The 17,851-nt window shown below is 46.3% G+C and overlaps 1 protein-coding gene across 4 annotated transcripts in view; it reads left to right on the top strand.

Moving 5' to 3' along the window:
- NR2C2 (nuclear receptor subfamily 2 group C member 2) overlaps positions 1-17,361 on the top strand; it is a 96,146-nt gene extending 78,785 nt beyond the window's left edge. For 2 of the 4 annotated variants that reach the window (XR_004624778.1, XR_004624777.1), the window contains exons 8-14: positions 170-303; positions 1,297-1,474; positions 2,671-2,792; positions 3,614-3,753; positions 6,605-6,704; positions 7,881-7,986; positions 10,881-11,014. Coding sequence is in view for 2 of the 4 variants with exons in the window: in XM_034658814.1 (XP_034514705.1) it covers positions 170-303; positions 1,297-1,474; positions 2,671-2,792; positions 3,614-3,753; positions 6,605-6,742; positions 7,881-7,986; positions 10,881-11,055 (993 nt within the window). In the remaining 2 variants the exon portion in view is untranslated. Of the gene's footprint in view, positions 1-169; positions 304-1,296; positions 1,475-2,670; positions 2,793-3,613; positions 3,754-6,604; positions 6,743-7,880; positions 7,987-10,880 lie in introns of all 4 variants that reach the window. The other 2 variants (XM_034658814.1, XM_034658815.1) reach the window with 1 other exon arrangement.
- Positions 17,362-17,851: the final 490 nt, after the last annotated feature.

Raw genomic sequence — 17,851 nt, 5'->3', positions numbered from 1 at the left:
CACAATCACGATGTAGAACTCTTCCATCACCAAAAAGATCTCCACCCTGTGGCCTGTTGAGGTCACACCCCATAGAAGCTGTTTTTAAACAAACATTTTACCTTCACTGGCCTGAGAACCTTTTGTGTGTTTGTGTTCATCTTTAATGTTCTTATTTTGTGTTTAATAGGCTGAAACAAGCCAGGGAGCTCTGGGCACACTGGCAAATGTAGTTACCTCCCTTGCCAACTTAAGTGAATCCCTGAACAATGGTGACGCTTCAGAAATGCAGCCGGAGGACCAGTCTGCAAGTGAGATTACTCGGTATGATGCCATGAGTGTGGAGGCCCCCCCGTGATGTGCACACTCAGTTGTTGCTGCGTCAGGGCGCTGGGAGCATTTTGACACCCACCCTGTATTCAGCCAGGGCCTGTAAAATCATCACAGTGTTCCTGCACGTCTATCTTCTTTCACATTTTAACTATGGGAACATGGACCCTTGTGTATTACATGATATAAAATAATCAAAACTGCTTTTCATTCCAAACAATGAAAAAGGAAATGGAGTGACTCAGTGGAAGCAGGGAAAACCCTTCAGTAGATAGGTGTTACTTATATCAGTCTTTATTTTGACTAAATATTAGTAGTTCATCCCCGTTCCTACTTCTGTCTTAGCTCATTTTTCTCGTGTATATTTTTTTCCAAGTAGTCTAGAGCTTCATTCAGTCCATCAGGGTGCTACCGACAGATAGCATTAGCTGGCCCCAGACACCCGTAACTGGCTGCGGAAGGCATTTCTTCCCCACAGCCCAGCTCTCGTGTTTGCTTCTTCCCTGTTGGACTGGCCACTCCTGCCCGCCTTGCCAGGCCGAGCAGATGCACAGCCGGAGGCCACATGAGCACCCTGGTCCTCATGTTCTCTTCCGGTCTGATAGCAAAATTAAGATCTAGATCCAATGGAAAGAGAATGGGATTCGAGTTGGGTAGAGTTCTGGTTCCACTGCTCACTGGGTGGTTGATCTTGGAAAAGTTATTTAACATCTCTAAGCCTCAGCTTTCACATCTGTAAAATGGAGAGGGTTCTACCTTGGGGACTAGTCATGAAAAATAGAAATTATGTGTGAAAGTAAATAATATATTGCGTTGCTTAGTGCTGATGATGTTGTATAGACTGCACACAGAAGCTCTCCTTACCCCTTCCCCCAGCGGGTAGACCTGAATGATCTTTTCCCCATCGCATTGTTTTTCTAGATTAGGTCTCAGCTAGACCTAAAAGCTGTGGATTCACAACACTGCCTGCTTCATTTTTGCTCGCAGGGCATTTGATACCTTAGCTAAAGCACTTAATACCACAGACAGCTCCTCACCTCCAAGCCTAGCAGATGGGATAGACGCCAGTGGAGGAGGGGGTATCCACGTCATCAGCAGAGACCAGTCCACACCCATCATCGAGGTCGAAGGGCCCCTCCTTTCAGACACTCATGTCACATTTAAGGTGAGTGCATTCAGCCTAACCACATGCCCCAGCCTCTCCAGCCTGCAGTTTGAAGCTAAAATCTTGCGGTGAGCTCATTTTCATATTGTTGGCTTTTGTTTGGATTTGGACCCTGTGTTCCAGAACAGTATTCTCATAAGAAAGAACTATCATTTGTGTTTTGCTCACAGTGTTTTGGCTCTGAAGGTAACTCACCCTGAAGCAGGTGTGGTCTGTCCTTGCCAGGAGGGGCTGACGTGATGCTGCCCAGAGAGGGCTTTTAGTGTACTGCTCTGCCTCTTCTGCTTTCCGGGACGGCCTGGCTCCAGCATAGGCTCAGTCAGGCTCCTTTGTCTGCTCCAGCACGCAGGCAGCCAGCCCCCATTCCTAACCGCTGGTCACGGCTCCTTGCTGTCTCGAGCCACAGAAAATAGACCTCCTATCTCCTTGAAGAAGGCTGTTAGTCTTCCCCACATGCTTCTTCGCTGGCCTCACTTCTGAAAGACACTCCCAGGTTCCCTGAAGCCCTCTCAGTTTCTAGGGCTACAGACCGTGTCTTCCTGTTCCCCCAGTGTTCTTTACTAGAGAGGCCTGACCAGTCGCTTAGGAAGACTGGGTCCCTGTTCATAGTTGCCCACCAGTGCCAAGAATATAGGTCACCAGTCGGATTCCGGCATCAAAGGCATTAATTTCCCTTCTGGACAGTGGAGCTCTAGAGCCCAGTCCTGAACATTCTGGTGGTGGGATCTCATCCTCCCACCACATAGGCTTCTGCTCACCTGTCACTCACTGCTACGCTGAGGCCACCTACCAAATGCCTGCTAGCCATGAAGTTGACTCCTGTTCCCTGATTTAATTTAGATTTTAACCTATGGCTCAAAATGGAATTGCCTTAGAAGAAATACCAATTTAGCTGAGGCAAGAGTTGAAACATATGTCTTTGTGTGAGTGAGCTGGGAGGTGGCCGTCATTGACCACGTTTCAAGGGCCAACAGAGCCTAGTTCACCGGGCAAGAGACCAGGGGGTATCGGTGCCAGCCCTCCGCCGCAGAGGACACAGGCTTCGTAAGGATGGGTCTGCACAGGAACTCAGCATCAGAGATCATCGCAACTCAGGCTTTCGCAGTTGTTGAGACGTGACAGCAGCTCATGCTGACAGACAAAGCCATGCCCTGTCTCTCCGTCACCTCCTGTGCTGTGTGCCTCCTCTTCTCTAGCTCACGATGCCCAGCCCGATGCCAGAGTACCTCAATGTGCACTACATCTGCGAGTCAGCATCCCGCCTGCTTTTCCTCTCCATGCACTGGGCCAGGTCAATCCCAGCCTTTCAGGCACTTGGGTAAGTGGCCTTTTTCTCTGTGTGTGGCCTTCAGCAAGAGCCTTCCCCTCGTTAGAAATGGCCTGGGAGATGTCTCAGGGCCCTTCTAGTTTGTACCTATGATCTTGCTCCAGTGACCCTGATTTTCTTATTAAATACACTCCGTGGACTAGGAGCAGAGGATCATGGTTGCCGGTGCTTCAGTGTTCCTCAGACTTCTCTCAGGCCTTCTCCATATGCTGAGGACTTGGTGCTAAGAGCCCGGGATGGAGTGGAACAGAAGGCAGGAGTCATCTGAAATCTTGAGAAAGTAGAGTGAGGCTGCACCTGGGGGCTTCTCAGATAAGGTCATACCGTTTGCGGTGCACCAGCCATGCCATTGAGTGTGAATCCTCCAAGGCAGGGCTGAAAGCTGACGTGACTGGCCCCTTCCTCTATGCTCCAGTGCCGCTCCTTCCCTGTAGGGTCTGCAGGCCCTCTGCTCTCGAGCACAGGTGCAGGGTGAGTCTCCGCACACTCCGTCCCTAGCCTTTGGGTTACTGCAGCGTCTCCTGACAGCGGCGCCTGGGCTGCTGTGGGTTTAGAAGGCTTTAGGAGATGACACTTCAGTCATACCCATTTCGATTTCTCATTACCGACGTCTAAAGCGTCGTTGTTAAAAAAATAGTTTATCCTCAGAGGGACTTCAGTTAAGAGATTCACGAACTGGTGTTTTTGGAAAATGATCCTGGACATACCATAGACCTTCAAGAAGTACTTGTTGAATCTTCTTGTTTGGGGCAAACTGGGGCCTGGAGACTATTGGCATGTACCCACACCCACCCCAACCTCTGTGTTCCCAGGCAGGACTGCAACACCAGCCTGGTGCGGGCCTGCTGGAACGAGCTCTTCACCCTCGGCCTGGCCCAGTGTGCCCAGGTCATGAGTCTCTCCACTATCCTGGCAGCCATTGTCAACCACCTGCAGAACAGCATCCAGGAAGGTAGGGCTGGGGCTGTGGGAGAGTGTGTCTCGGTTCAGGCCAGCCCCTTGCAAACTGGCCGGCTGCGGTGTCCCACAGCTTCCACAGGCTGAGAGTTGCTTAACTTTTAAGTCCTGGGGCCTTTACCAGTGAGAACATTTGAATTTCCACCTGACTGTCTTCTTTTCATGTAAGGAATATGAAAGGAAAAAAAAAGATAATTGAAAACGTTGCAAGCTTCCTGATAACATAGGTAGTGATGTTTTCAGAACAATCAGAGCTTACACTTTCATCTTGATTGACAGGTATAAATGGAAGAAACTGTAGTTTTTTCACTTGTGTGGGTGAAAGAAAAACCTGGTTCTTCCCTACTGTGTTTCTCTTTCCTGAGTGTCTCCTTTACTCCTCACACAGAACCCTTCTGACACGTGCGGTCACCAATTTGGGGGGTGTTTTCCCCACAACAGGCAATTCTCTGAGACACCAGCTGGGTGTCCTACAATTTAACTCAATTCTGACACAGACATAGTGTCGGATCCCACAGGTTAAGGGTTCAGTCCCACAAGACCCACCCCCCCCAACATGTATACACATGCACGTATGCACACACGCACAAGTCCAGGCTATCATCTGTGCTTCTGACCAACCTGCTGTGTAGATTGGAGATTGTAGCAACCCTCGGGTTGGATTTATTCGCTAGCGTAGCTCACAGAACTCAAGGATGGAGGATAAAAATGAACAGCCAGAGGAAGAGATATATGGTGTGAGGTCTAGGAGAGTCAAGTACAAGAGCTTCTGTCCCCGTGACTTGGGGTGCTTCACCTTCCAGTGTGCGTGTGTTCACCAACCTGGAACCTCTCTGAACCCCATATTTTTGGGATTTTTATGGATACTTCCTCATGTAGGCGTGATCAGTTATTAACTCCATTTCTAGCCCTCTCCCCTCTCTGGAGCATGAGGGATGGGGCTGGAAATTCCAAGCTTCTGAACATGCTTTAGTCTTTCCAGGGGCCATTAGGGGTCCCACCCAGAGTCACCTCAGTGGAACAAAAGATTCTCCTAGCGCTGTTAACACATAAGAATTTTCAAGGGTTTTCGAAGCTCTTTGTCAAGGATCAGTTCAAAAACGAATATTAGACCAACAGATGCTGCTAACGCTCCTACCACTTAGAAATTACGAGGGCTTCCAGAGCTCTGGGCCAGGAGCCGGGGGCAGAGACCAGCATACGTAGTTTCTGTTCTCTCACAGTGGGTTACCCTTTCCTGTGTAACAAATTCTCACAGCACTAGAGGGACTGTGATTGCAGTCAGGTCCCTGGTTTCCCCCAAGTGAAACAGCAAGTAGAAGAGCTGGGCACAAACCTGGGCCATGTAGACCCTTAGGACACAGTTGCCTCACCTACTTGTTCTTGTGAATGTTAACAAGTGACTGTCTTGTAGAAAGATTTATGGCAACCATCTAACGTCGGGTGGCCTCGTCCCAGCCACATCCGGACCAGGAGATAGCCAGTGCAGTCTCCACACGCTCTGAGTCCAGAGTGCGCCGAAGACACGGTCTCAAGGGAGCAGGCCCAGGCTTTAGGACTCGTGCTGAAAATCTACATTTGATGCTGAATTGCAGTTGAGCTGCACTTTTAATTAGGCATTCGAGATGTATGATTATTTAGGAATTGAGTGACCTAGTTACGACTTTGTCTAGTTACTCCTTCGGAATAGTAATATCAAACTGATTTTTTAAAACCCTATAGCGTTTTGTTGCATTTAAGTTAGATTTGTTCACAGATGAGGATTAGTTATTATTTATTTAATTTATTTATTTTGAGAGAAAGTGAGAGGGGGGAGGGGCAGAGAATCTTTTTTTTTTTTAATAATTTTTTATTATGTTACGTTAGTCACCATACAGTACATCCCCAGTTTTTTTTTTTTTTCAAAGATTTTATTTATTTGACAGAGATAGAGACAGCCAGGGAGAGAGGGAACACAAGCAGGGGGAGTGGGAGAGGAAGAAGCAGGCTTACAGCGGAGGAGCCCAATGTGGGGCTCGATCCCACAACGCTGGGACCACGCCCTGAGCCGAAGGCAGACGCCCAACCGCTGTGCCACCCAGGCACCCCACATCCCCAGTTTTTGATGTAAAGTTCCATGATTCATTATTTGCGTCTAACACCCAGTGCACCATGCAGTATGTGCCCTCCTTAATACCCACCACTGGCCTATCCCAGTCCCCCACCCCCCTCCCCTCTAAAGCCCTCAGTTTGTTTCCGAGGAGAGAGAGAGAATCTTAAGCAGGGCTTGATCTCACACCCCTGAAATCATGACCTGAGCCAAAAAACAAGAGTCTGACGCTTAACTGACTGAGCCACCCAAGCGCCTCTTAATTATCCTTTATTTTTAATTGCATGTGATAATACTAATACCTTCAGCAAATACTGTCAGGAAAATTAAAACAGATAACATATAAAATTGTTTTCACAACTAAAAAATGTCAGCATTTAATGATCAGGTCCATAAACTTCTATTAAATGCCTGCAGAGACTTAGAGAGCCTGACCACTGGTAAGAATTGACTTATGGGTCTTAAGCACAGAATGAAAGGAATTACCAGTTTGCACCTACAGGCCCTGCCCAAGGTAGGGCCAGAGAGAATCAATGATCTAGGGGTTTGTTACTTAGAATATATAGCAGAGTGGCATTTGGGTGTACTTATTGTCACTTCACCGTCACCTAGAAAATGAGGCTCTTAACCACTTTAAGGTAACTGGTTTCCATTAAAAAGTGAAATTATCTTCTCATTCAATCTGTGGCTCTTCAAAGAAGCTCACGTTCCTGTTCTTACCAGCCTTTCTCAGGTGACCCGTGATGTTCATTTCTAGATAAACTTTCTGGAGACCGGATAAAACAAGTCATGGAGCACATCTGGAAGCTTCAGGAGTTCTGTAACAGTATGGCGAAGCTGGATATAGACGGCTATGAGTATGCATACCTTAAAGCTATAGTTCTCTTTAGCCCTGGTAAGATATGTGGTGGGGACTCAGCAACAGTTTTCCACCTGTGTCTACGGATATTTCTGAACATGAACCTGTTGTATGTGGCCGAATGTTCTCCTAATAGGTGTGCTTTGCTAGCTAACATAAACACATACATTCTTTTAAATTGTTGCCTTTACAGTCCCAAAGACATATGCCATGGTGCTTGGTGACTTCGTATGTTGAAAAGATTTATTCTGTATCCTAATTTAAACTATTGGCTAAATAAGACTTGGGCATACAAAATAGAGTATACTACCGTCCGATATCCCTTTTTTTTTTTTAAATTAATTTCAAACAGAGAATATGAGCAGGGGAGAGAGGCAGAGGGAGAGGGAAAAGTAGGCTCCCCGCTGAGCAGGGAGTCCCATGTGGGATTTGATCCCAGGACCCTGAGATGACCTAAACTGAAGGCAGATGCCCAACCGTCTGAGCCACCCAGGCACCCCCTCGATGTCTTTTTTTTAATTTTGATTTCCTTTGCTTTCCTTTTTGCCAGTTTTCAGGTTGTGTTCGCATATGTACTTCAGTATAGACTGAAAGTGCACAAGCTTACCTGTCCCTGTAGGGCAGTCAGTGAAGAAGAGACAGCAGGACTGTCTGGCTGACCTCGCTGCTCCCCTGTCAGCTGCTCTCTCTGATCCTCCAGAGGTCACTCTGGCTGACTGTTGTCCTGACTGCTGTCCTCGATAGCAGGGATTGGACACAGCTTAACCCTCCCTTCCTCCCCAGCCATCCACTCATGAACAACAAAATAGCTGATATAAATGGGAGAAGTTATGTGATTAAATACATAGGAGATAAATAATTTCTGATCTCAGGTGATGGTTCTAAAATCTCTGTTTTCTACAACGGTAGGAAGCCAGATGTCAAGAACCAAGCCAGGTGGGGCTGCTGAGGCTGGTGTGACCACTCAGGAGCCCAGCCCCCTCCTGGGAACCTTCAGGCCTTGGCAGAGTACAGCAAAAGCCAATGCTTTAGCAGTAATATACAAACCAGACCCTCCTTCAGGGTTCAATCTATCTTATACTTGAGAAATTTGTCAGAGGTTTAAAAATAAGAAGTCTGCCAAGTGAGGCTTTCCAAATACACAGGGCAATTTGGGGCACTGTTCTCTTTGCAGATCATCCAGGTTTGACCAGCACAAGCCAGATTGAAAAATTCCAGGAAAAGGCACAGATGGAATTGCAGGATTATGTTCAGAAAACCTACTCGGAAGACACGTACCGGTGAGGCACCCAGATACACACTCTGGCTGTGGGGCAGGAAGGAGCACAGCTGCAGCCGTAGTCGCAGATAGAAATTGTCAGCCTTCCCGCCCCTGGCAGCCTGGTAGAGCCTCCTTTTGAGCCCCCTTTAATTCCTGCCTTTCATGGGTGGTAACTGTGGAAAGTGCTAGGTGGGAGGGTCTGGAATCCTGGGTCGTTCCAGTGTTGCTGGGTGAACTGTGAACGAGACCTTGGGTTGCTCTGCTGTAACGGAATGAGGGGCTGGGATCATTGCTCTGTGATTTCCTCTGGGGCTAATGTGGTGGCTGAAGCGGCAGTTCTCCCCTCGCCCAGAGGAGCACCCTGCCCCTCGGCCCACATCCGCTGAAGACAGAGAGCCAGCATACTTGATAGAAAAGTTTTCATTGACAAAAACCAAACCTGACCTCTGCAAAGGAGTGAGTGAGTTATAGAAAATACTAATTTTGCCATTAGATAAACTGTTAAAAATTTTTAAGTCCCTTTATTTGAGTAAAAAAGTTAATTTGTATTATTTGTAATGGTTGGGCAGCAAATACATGTGTGCATATACATACATATGTACACACACACACACACACACACACGCGCGCGCGCGCGCGCCTTTCTCATGCAAATCTGAACAGGAGAGTTGTTCTTAATTACGGCAGAAGGCCTGGCTGGCTTTCCAGCAGAGGAGCTCTTTGACTTCCAACCCACTAGAAACTATGTGAATTCCTGAGGTCACATCAGGTGAACTAATACTTCCTTCCCTGCCCTGTCCCCTCAAAGTAAACACTTGATCAAAACTGACCAGGAGGATACATGGCCCACCTTCCTCAATTTGTGTCGCCTTCAAAGACCTCAGTCCATAGGTGCCCCGTGGGATGAATATGCCCCAGGCCCTAGGAAGACCATTTCTGTGGTGTGACTGAGGGGGCCGGTGGCAGGGAACCTCCTCCGCTTTAGACACAACTCCATGACCCAGACACTCCTTTTGCCGGAGCGGGATCCATTTTCTCCTGGAATCGCTGAAAACCTCACCATGCCTCTTGAGTGATTGCAGCCTCAGTACATAGGGAATAGGACTGCCCGGTGAGGCACCCACACCCAGAGTTCATACACCGAGCCAGCTGTGCAGGCAAGCTGTCACCCGAGGAAGCCGCGGGCCTACTCCCACCCAGTGCCCATGGTCAGAAGGGCCTGGAAATGTCCCTCTGGGGGGCTGCTGCCAGAGCCACGGCACACTAGAGTCCTCTTGTCAACAGCGACTCTGTGCCCTTTGAAAGTAGGTGCTTCTGAAAAAATCCAGTCAGGGACCCAGGGATAGAGGAGATGGCCAGCCATGTGATTTGGGACCAAAAATGAGAGAAAGGAGACCTTCTTGTGGGACTCAGAAGCTCACTCAAAGACAGTTCCCCAAAAAAAGCCCTAGGGTGGTTGACATCTCTTTCTGCATTCATTATTTTACTTTTTCCCACTTTAAGCCTTTTCTCGTAATGTTTGCTCCTCCCGAAATACCCTCGCGTTCCTCCCCACTGTTTACGTCTCTGCTTTACGTCTCTGCTGAGAGAAACCTCAGCCAGCCTCTAAAGCCCAGCTGATCTCTCTCACACTGCCCTGCCTCCCCCACGCCCCCCGCCCCGCCCCAAAGAAGTCCTCCCTGATTTACCTTTGCTGACTTTCCAAGACCCTTCAGCCTGTCATTCTCTCGTGGTCTGTGCTGGTGTCCCCCTACACCTTTGTGTGTCCTGCAGGACTCATGGTGGCTGGACAAAATGGAGGATGGTGCTGGAATGCTGCTTGCATTATATATATTCTCTTTTTTAAAATAACAGTGTTCACTGTAGAAAAAAACTGAACATTCTGGAAGGTAAAATGAAAATGTCCTTATAAATATCACCATTCGTAGATACCTGTTACTGTTTTATGCATTTCCTTTCAGAAATTTTTTATATTTGTGTACTTGGAATCATAAAATACAAAGTAAGGTTTTATAACCCTTCTTTTTTCATTTAATGCTCAAATGAGCATAGTTCATCTTTTGTGGCTAAGAAAATGCTGTAATTTCTTTGACACTTTCCCACTGATGAAAATCTAGGTTGTTTCCAGACCAGGCTGGCCCCGCAGTGAGCATCGTTGCACACGTGGCTCTGTGCAGTGGCCGAGGAACACCAGTCACGTGCTTCAGATACAGTGTCAGTGGCCCGCTTTGACAGGGTCACGGTGTGCCCTCCCACCCAGGGTGTTTTCAGAATGAAGACAATTTTATTGCTTTATTTTTAATTATAATGCTATACGAACACTGGGAATTAGGGAAATACAGGAATACAGAAGAAGTTTTAATAAGTAAAAAGAACTCCAAATCCCCAAACCCAGAGGCCAACCATTCACATTTTGGGGAACATCCTTCCGAATACTTTCGTATGCGTGTCACACAAATAAACCTACAGCAGGGAGACTGTTGTACTTGCTGCTTCCCAGTCTGCTTTTATTCATCTATACATCGTGGACTTCTTTCCTTACCAGTGATAGGGATCTTTTTTGTACTTTTTAGTGGGTATATAGTGATCTTTTATATGCAGACACACCATACTTTATTTTAACCTATCCTTTATTGATTTCCACATTTTTCTTTTTTGGTGGGGGTGGGGAGAATTGTTAAAAGTGAAGGAAACATTGTACAGACGTCTTTGTACTTAGTTTTGATTTTCTTTTTCCCCCTCATGGTAAATTCCTACAAGAGGAACTGTTGAAATTTGAAATACAGGGGGTAGATCATAGGTCTGTTTGTTTGGTTTAATTCCAAGCAGTGCAGACAGGGTCCCAGGAGCCTGCCCAGGGAGAGGTCTGAAGGGCAGTGAATTCCCTTTCTCTAAGGACCCTCCCTTTTACAGATTGGCCCGGATTCTCGTTCGCCTGCCAGCACTCAGGCTGATGAGCTCCAACATAACAGAAGAACTTTTTTTTACTGGTCTCATTGGCAATGTGTCGATAGACAGCATAATCCCCTACATCCTCAAGATGGAGACAGCGGAATATAACGGCCAGATCACCGGGGCCAGCCTATAGTGCGCGCCACCCGCCTGCCGAGAAGCAAAAGGATCCTTCCAGGACCGCTCAGACACAGAGAAAATAAAGTAGTGGTATTTTGGTATGTGCAAATATTTCCAGTATGTTAGCCATTTCCTACCTGGTTTCTTCTTATCTGTTAATCCCAGACAATAGCAACTAAAAGACTAGTAGGATCCTTTCCTGCCATAAGAAATGTTTTAATGCCTTTTGATGAAGCAGATTTTGGAACAATCTTTTAACCCAATTTGTATTTAGAAATTCTCAAAGGGCAAAAAACAAAGAGTTTTATAATGTCAGAGACTAGTATTAAACAAAACTAAAAGAACCTAAGAGAACAGTATGTGTGTATATATATTAAAAAAATGTCCTTGGAATTAATAGCTACTAATTACCAGGGTAATAATATTAGCACTTTCTAAGCACTTCTTATCAATGCGTAATGTTAGCAACATCTTGCCCGTGGGCAGGACAAATGGAAAACTGTATATGTCTTTTGCCGAAATGCTAATAATTTCTGTGAAAACGCACTAGGGTACAGGAGACAATCATTTATGTTTAAGAAAAGATGGCATCATTCCTAATTGTATGCACACATTGGTGGTGTTGAACTAAATTCCTATGAACGAATGAAAATGCGGCTCATCTGTATCCTGCAGTAAGTGGGAGTGTGGAGGCAGAGTCGGTGGGGACCCAGACCGGAAGCTTCCTCAGCTGTTCAGTTGTCAGCTTCCCTGACCTCTGGTTCTGGTCTGTGACTGGCATCTGCAGGCTCCTCCAAACCTGGGGCTCTCTTCTGATGACTGGTTCTCAGAATTGGATTACAACCAGTCAGACATTAACTGCCAATTCCTGCAGCAACTAAAAACATCCTCACATGACCTCCACCGCTCCCAGCAGACAGAGCCTTCTGACCAAAAAGTGCAAGGTGGGCATTTTGAACCCGACAGTAATTCCTGGATGCAGTCTGGGGTGGTTGCTCGTTGTTCAGACAGAGGAGTACGAAGGTTCCCTTCTCACGGGGTTTCCATTCCAAACATCCCCTTGAGAAGGGCTGTATTCCTGCAGTTCACTCAGAACTCTGAGGGAATTCGGGGCCAGGGAGTGGGGAGGTGAGGATTCTGCTGCCTGGCCAGGGTGGTGGTGGTGGTGCGGCTGAATGGAAGGTTTGTCTGTTGACCTTAAATATCAGGGTTTTCCAAAGTGTCTCCAGACTCAGCATTTCTGTTGGCAGTTCTTTGAATGGTACTGGTACACCATGCACTTTGATTCCCCCAGGTGTGCGCCAGCAAAGAACCCTGGAGCATTTTAGGTGATGGATGCAGAAGCAAGCTACCTGCTCTTAAAAACAAAAACAAAACAACCTTAACTCCCAAAGTTATCTTCTTTCTCTTAAGTTATAGCAACATCGTTTACAAGAAAAGAATGCAGTTATAAGGAAGTTCTGTCTAGAGAGGAGCACCCATAAATTCCCATGGATGCAAGCAGTGGGCATTTCCTGCTTGGGAAAAGTGCCATGTCCCAGACCCGGTCAGGTACTCTGCATTTCCTTTCTGTATAGCCCAGATTAAGAAAACAGCTCAAGTTAAATTTGCATCTCCCAGATCTTTTGATCAGCTTGTATCCAGAAAGATCCTAGCGCACTTCCCCTGCCCCACAGGCACTCCCCGGCCTGGCTCAGGCCCTCATCGAGGTCAGGCCTCGTGTGCTGTGTAGGTGCCCAGCCCGCCAGCCGCTGCCTTAAGACAAAACAGAATGCTGTGTGCGGAAGCGTTAGCAGCACTTTGTGAGTCACTGGTGGGAATTAAGTGGGGACAGTATCTCCAGCTTCTAAATTCCTGTTTGGATTTATGTATATTATTTATAGTTCATGTCTTGGAACCAAATTTTGGAGACAGTAGGGGTGCCCGTTATAAAATGATGGAAAGAATTTAATTTCACCAGCTTAAAGTTCTGGTTTTCTAACTTTGAAGTGATTTAAATTTCAAAATTAAGGGGAAAAAAACTAGCCAAGAGAGTGGAGTTAGGGCAGGTCTGTTTCATTTCTGCTCATGAAGGATTTTTAACAGAGGGTATTTTCAACCGTGTTTATGCATCTTACACAGCAAGTTGCCTCTTTTCTGTTCTTCTGATTTTTTTAATGTAAACATGTCCGTTGGTCACATAGCAGTTCTCTGGGATTACATGCTACGTCAAATCTCCCAGATCTGATTCTCGATGTTGGGGAAGAGGCCCACTTCCCTTCCTGGGGGCGGTCCTGGGAGTCCTGTGTCCATTCGGCTTGTAGACTCAGGTTGCCTTCAGATACTGGGACAGCTTAGCCAAGACCTTGACTGAGGTCCTGACAATGCCACTGCTGGAGGATTTGGGGGTAGAGGTGATAACTAGCAGAAAAACATTTGGGCGAGTGAGTGCTGCACCCTGGCAGGACAGCCCTGGGGAAAAGTCAGTTTGGCTTAGAGGGTTGTTGATTCTGACCTGGTCCTGCCCCTTCGCTGATGGTGGCTGATTGCAGTGGACCATTTTGGGCCTTGAACACTCATTAGTTTCCCAGATCCTCTTGGCCTTACTTTGAAGTAGCCTTTCCCCTAAAGATCATGTTCACACAAGCTGACTTCTTGCTGCCCCAAATCATTTGTCCCATGTTGTCAGATTTGTTAAGAGAAGCCCAAAGTCAAGAACTTAAAGGGATCCCAAGCAAATAGTGCGGTTCAGCTTTCACAAGGCTTTTTTTTTTTTTTAACCCCTTGTTAGTAGTCTGCGAAAGTCTAGGTTTAGTTTAGTAAGGCCAGCCCTCTACCCATTGAGTCTCTGAGTGAAATAAGCCAGGAACCGATTCTTCACCACACAGCCTACCCATGTGTCCCTTCTGGCCGTTCCTCCCTTGTGAGGAGTGGTCCACTGGCGAGAGGAGGTGACAATATACATCAGTACTTCTCAGTGAAATGGGCCATTTTCCAGTGGTATCTCAATAATGCTAGGCAGTTATGTGTTAGAATTGTGGAGGTCATTACATAGAATCATAAAACAACAGGACAGGAAGAGACCTAGAAAAAGTCCAAATTACGCAAGCAAATGATACTTTCCAGGTTATTCCACCCTTTTAATTTGAGATTTGTACGTGTCTGTTGGGGGGCTACCATTATTTATTATCTGACTTCTGCCATGAGGCTGTGGTTGGGGTTCTTTGTTGTTTGGGTTTTATATTTAATTTCAGGTATAGTCACTTGTTGTAAGATGTTATGTAAATGCCCTCAAGAGGGACTGTTTTCTAGCTTGTCAGTATTAAATGTGAACTCTGTTCTGAGGCAGTCGCCACCAGCCACGGTGAGAGTGATGGACGTGCCTACTCGGCTCCCTGATGCAGGGGCCACGCACTTGCTGGAGGACGTGGCTGCAGCCGTAGTACAGACTTACTCGGTTTTGCTTGTGTTGGGGATAGCCGCGGTAGGGGGCTAAGAATCGGAAGGGGTGTATCTAGTGCTTGGATTCTGGGAAAAAACCACCCCCTAATCCTCTGGGGGAATTTCCAGTAGAGCAGTCTTGCCCCCAGCCTGCCCTCTGCCTGACGCGCAGCCCTGGGCTGGGGATCCAAGTTCCAAGACCTGATCAGATCGGAGTCCAGAAGCTTGTCGCCCACTTGTCAGTGGAAAGGGCCTCGTGCAGTGGGGCTGTAGATGACATTTCAACTCCTCTCTGAGTCTAGGCCATGAAAAGTTGTCTTCTGACACTCACTTTTATCCGGCTATGGTGGGGGGTAGTGCCCTTTAGATCCTGGAAAGGTTGGAGCAGGCCGGGCAGATGCCCACACGCTTCCTCTGTCCCACTTCCAGTCTCGAGATTGTACGGCTCTTTGAAATGTCTTAACTTTGATGTAAATTTGTAAAGCCAAGCCCTAATCGTGATAGACTGGGTTTGGGTCTTTTGTACACAGGGTTCTGGACATCCTCACGCGTGCCTCCTGCCGGCGCACACTTGTGCATGTCCAGCCCTGGGGTCCCTTCAGCGGCATCGTGCGTGTACAGATTTATAGGCTTGTATGACTGACTGAATGTACATGTGTTTATATCTTCTCTATATGTACAGTGTATATAGTGTGTGTATGTGTACATAGATGTATATTATGTATACAGACATGTAGCCATGTATCCAAAGTTCCCTTATGTTTTGAAGAGAGTCTATGATAGAGTTGCTAAATTGATGTGGGTGTTCCAAGGTCCCTCAGCAGGATGCATTTGCTGATATTTTAACTCCATTTTCCTTTGGGTGAGCCTGGCTGGGAACGCCCATACAGGCAGAATCTCCGCCCTATACCAGGGAAAGTTCCAGACAGAAAAGGTCCTGACAGCAGGACGTCTCTGTATATTGTATATTCTCTGGATTCAGATAGCGGCCAGAAAGCTAGAAGACAGTTTATCCTAATGTCAAAAACTAGGTGGGGATCTTTCACCTGGCTGCCGCATGCCTGTTCGTGGCCTGATGGAAGGAACTTGGCGGTTGGAGCTGTCGGCCTTCCCAGGTACTCACTCTGTCATGTGGTCCGGAAATCAGCTTCGTGGTCACAAATTCAGAATGGTCTGTGTGCTGGGGCTGCCTCCCAGGTCTGTGCTCACTCTGGACTTAGCAGACAGCAGGCACTGCCCTGTGACTCAAGAGATTCCCATCTCTAATGCCAGTTGAAAAAAACCTACCAAGTAGTCTTTTAAAATAAGCATGAATAATATAACTAACAGCATAGAAGTTACAAATTTTAAATTACTTCTCTAACTAGCATGTGAATAAAATCCACTGACATAAATCCTTTCTGTAAATTGATTTAAAATTTTCAAATAAAAATGGCATTTTAATATGGCTATTTGTGCCCTTAAAGCTGCAGATGCCAAATTTTCCTTGTCCAGGTCTCTTCTGATTTATTTTCCCCCTTAACTGGGCTTTAAACTGAGACACGGCACTCAGGAGCCAGGGCCCAGTCCAGCAGAGCTGCTTACAGACCTGGAAAGCGGGGCCTGCCTGGCCGAGGGCTGCAAGCTGGCCCGCTGAAGGGAGTCCCTGGAGAACTGCAAAAACTCACATAATCCACAGGTTTTCTGGTTTTCTGTTGTTGGGTTTTGTTTTGTTTTTTAATAAGCTACTGAAATGTTTGAAAACACTTCTTTGAGACCATAGTACTCAGTGCCTTTTGTGAGACGGTGGGTCATTTAGCCTTCAGCTTCCCCACTATTGGATGTAAAAAAAAAAAAAAAAAACCCTACTTCGCTGGCCTCCTGCAACAGTGTTTATCTGACCCTTGCCCCTGTCCTTGCCTGTCCTGACAATCACACTATTAAAGGTGGCTTTCCAGTTAAAATACAGGAGGAAGCTTGACAGTCTCAAAATGAATCTTCAAAATAAAAATTTTCATTTGGGGAGGGTATTTTAACAGCAATCTAATAATTAAACTTTGAACTTAAAAAGAATATCTTAGGGGTGGGGAATGCCTGAGATATTTTTAAGGCCCAACTAGACCTTCAGTTCAGAAGCCAATAATCCAGTGTCTCAATATTTATACGTATGGCATAGAAAAAAATGCTGTAAAACATTGGGGAAAAAATGTTCGGCAACATTTATCAGCTGACAGACTGTGATAAGCTTAATATTTGGAAATAGTAGACTTTTATGTTACAAATGTTGTCTTTAGGCACGTACACTCAACTACCATTTTACCGACCAGAGCATCCACGGACTCCAGTGCTGCCGCCGCACACAGCTCAAGTGCTGGAATATTTTTCTACAGTCTCTGTTCTCCCCATTCTCTTGTAAACCAGTGTTCAACTAGTTTTATAACTGAAAAGCTGCACATTTTTCATAGTAAAAACCATAGTTTTTACCTGTAGTTTGGACCTGTTAAAATGTAGCTGCATTACCAGCCCTTTTAAAAGACATCTGTTAAAGGAAAATTCGGGTGTTCGATTTCTTGGGACCGTTTCTGTAACTTCTGCCCTTCACAATATAGAAAATACTGTTTATGCCATTACATTTTAATTCCAGGTTCAAAACCTGTTGAAAGCTGTAGCTTGAAGTCAGCTTTGTTTATGTGATGGCATTTAAAAAATAGCATGTTCTTTTTAAACTGAATTTTATATCTAATCAATGTCTTCAGTCTTGAAGAAGAATTTGCATTGTTGTGTTTGTATATAGAGTATTGCAGTGCATGAATTAGCTTTATGCATTTTATTAAATGCTGTTTCAATGTGGCATTATTGTTGTGGCTTAATACTACTACCTAAATAAGGTTTATACTATTAAAAAAGTGAATTAAAGACTAAATGTGCATCTTCTCATTTCTTCTAATAGTAATAGCAGTAATGCCTGATCCCCAGAGGCGCTGCGCTGTCTCACCCCAGGTAGGTGGTGAGGAAGCACCCTGTGGTCAGAGCCCTACAGCTTTCACCTCACCTTAGCCTCAGCCAGCGGGGACAAAGCTGTCAGAGTCCACGTGCTGGCCCCCTGCACTTGTAAACACCTTTACTGGGCAAGGTGTGGCCTTTTCCAGTGGGGCCGCTCCTCAGGGTGGAGGTCAAAAAGCCAGGCAGCTGGTTCCAGAGCGGAGCACCCCTGGCTGCCAGACCACACAGGCCTCAAACCAGCACACACACCCTGTAAGGGTAATGACTATCCAGAATAAAAGAAGTTGGAAAGAACTTGCTCAGTATGTCATGTGACCTCTCATTTTACAAGGATTCTGAGGTCCAAAGTCAGATTCCACTGGCAGCCAGATAGCTTTAAATGACCCTGCCAGGTCGTACTCAAAATGAAA

The sequence above is a fragment of the Ailuropoda melanoleuca genome, chromosome 4, assembly GCF_002007445.2.
Source record: "Ailuropoda melanoleuca isolate Jingjing chromosome 4, ASM200744v2, whole genome shotgun sequence".
NCBI classification, from domain to species: Eukaryota; Metazoa; Chordata; class Mammalia; order Carnivora; family Ursidae; genus Ailuropoda; species Ailuropoda melanoleuca.
This window is presented reverse-complemented; position numbering and strand designations above follow the sequence as displayed.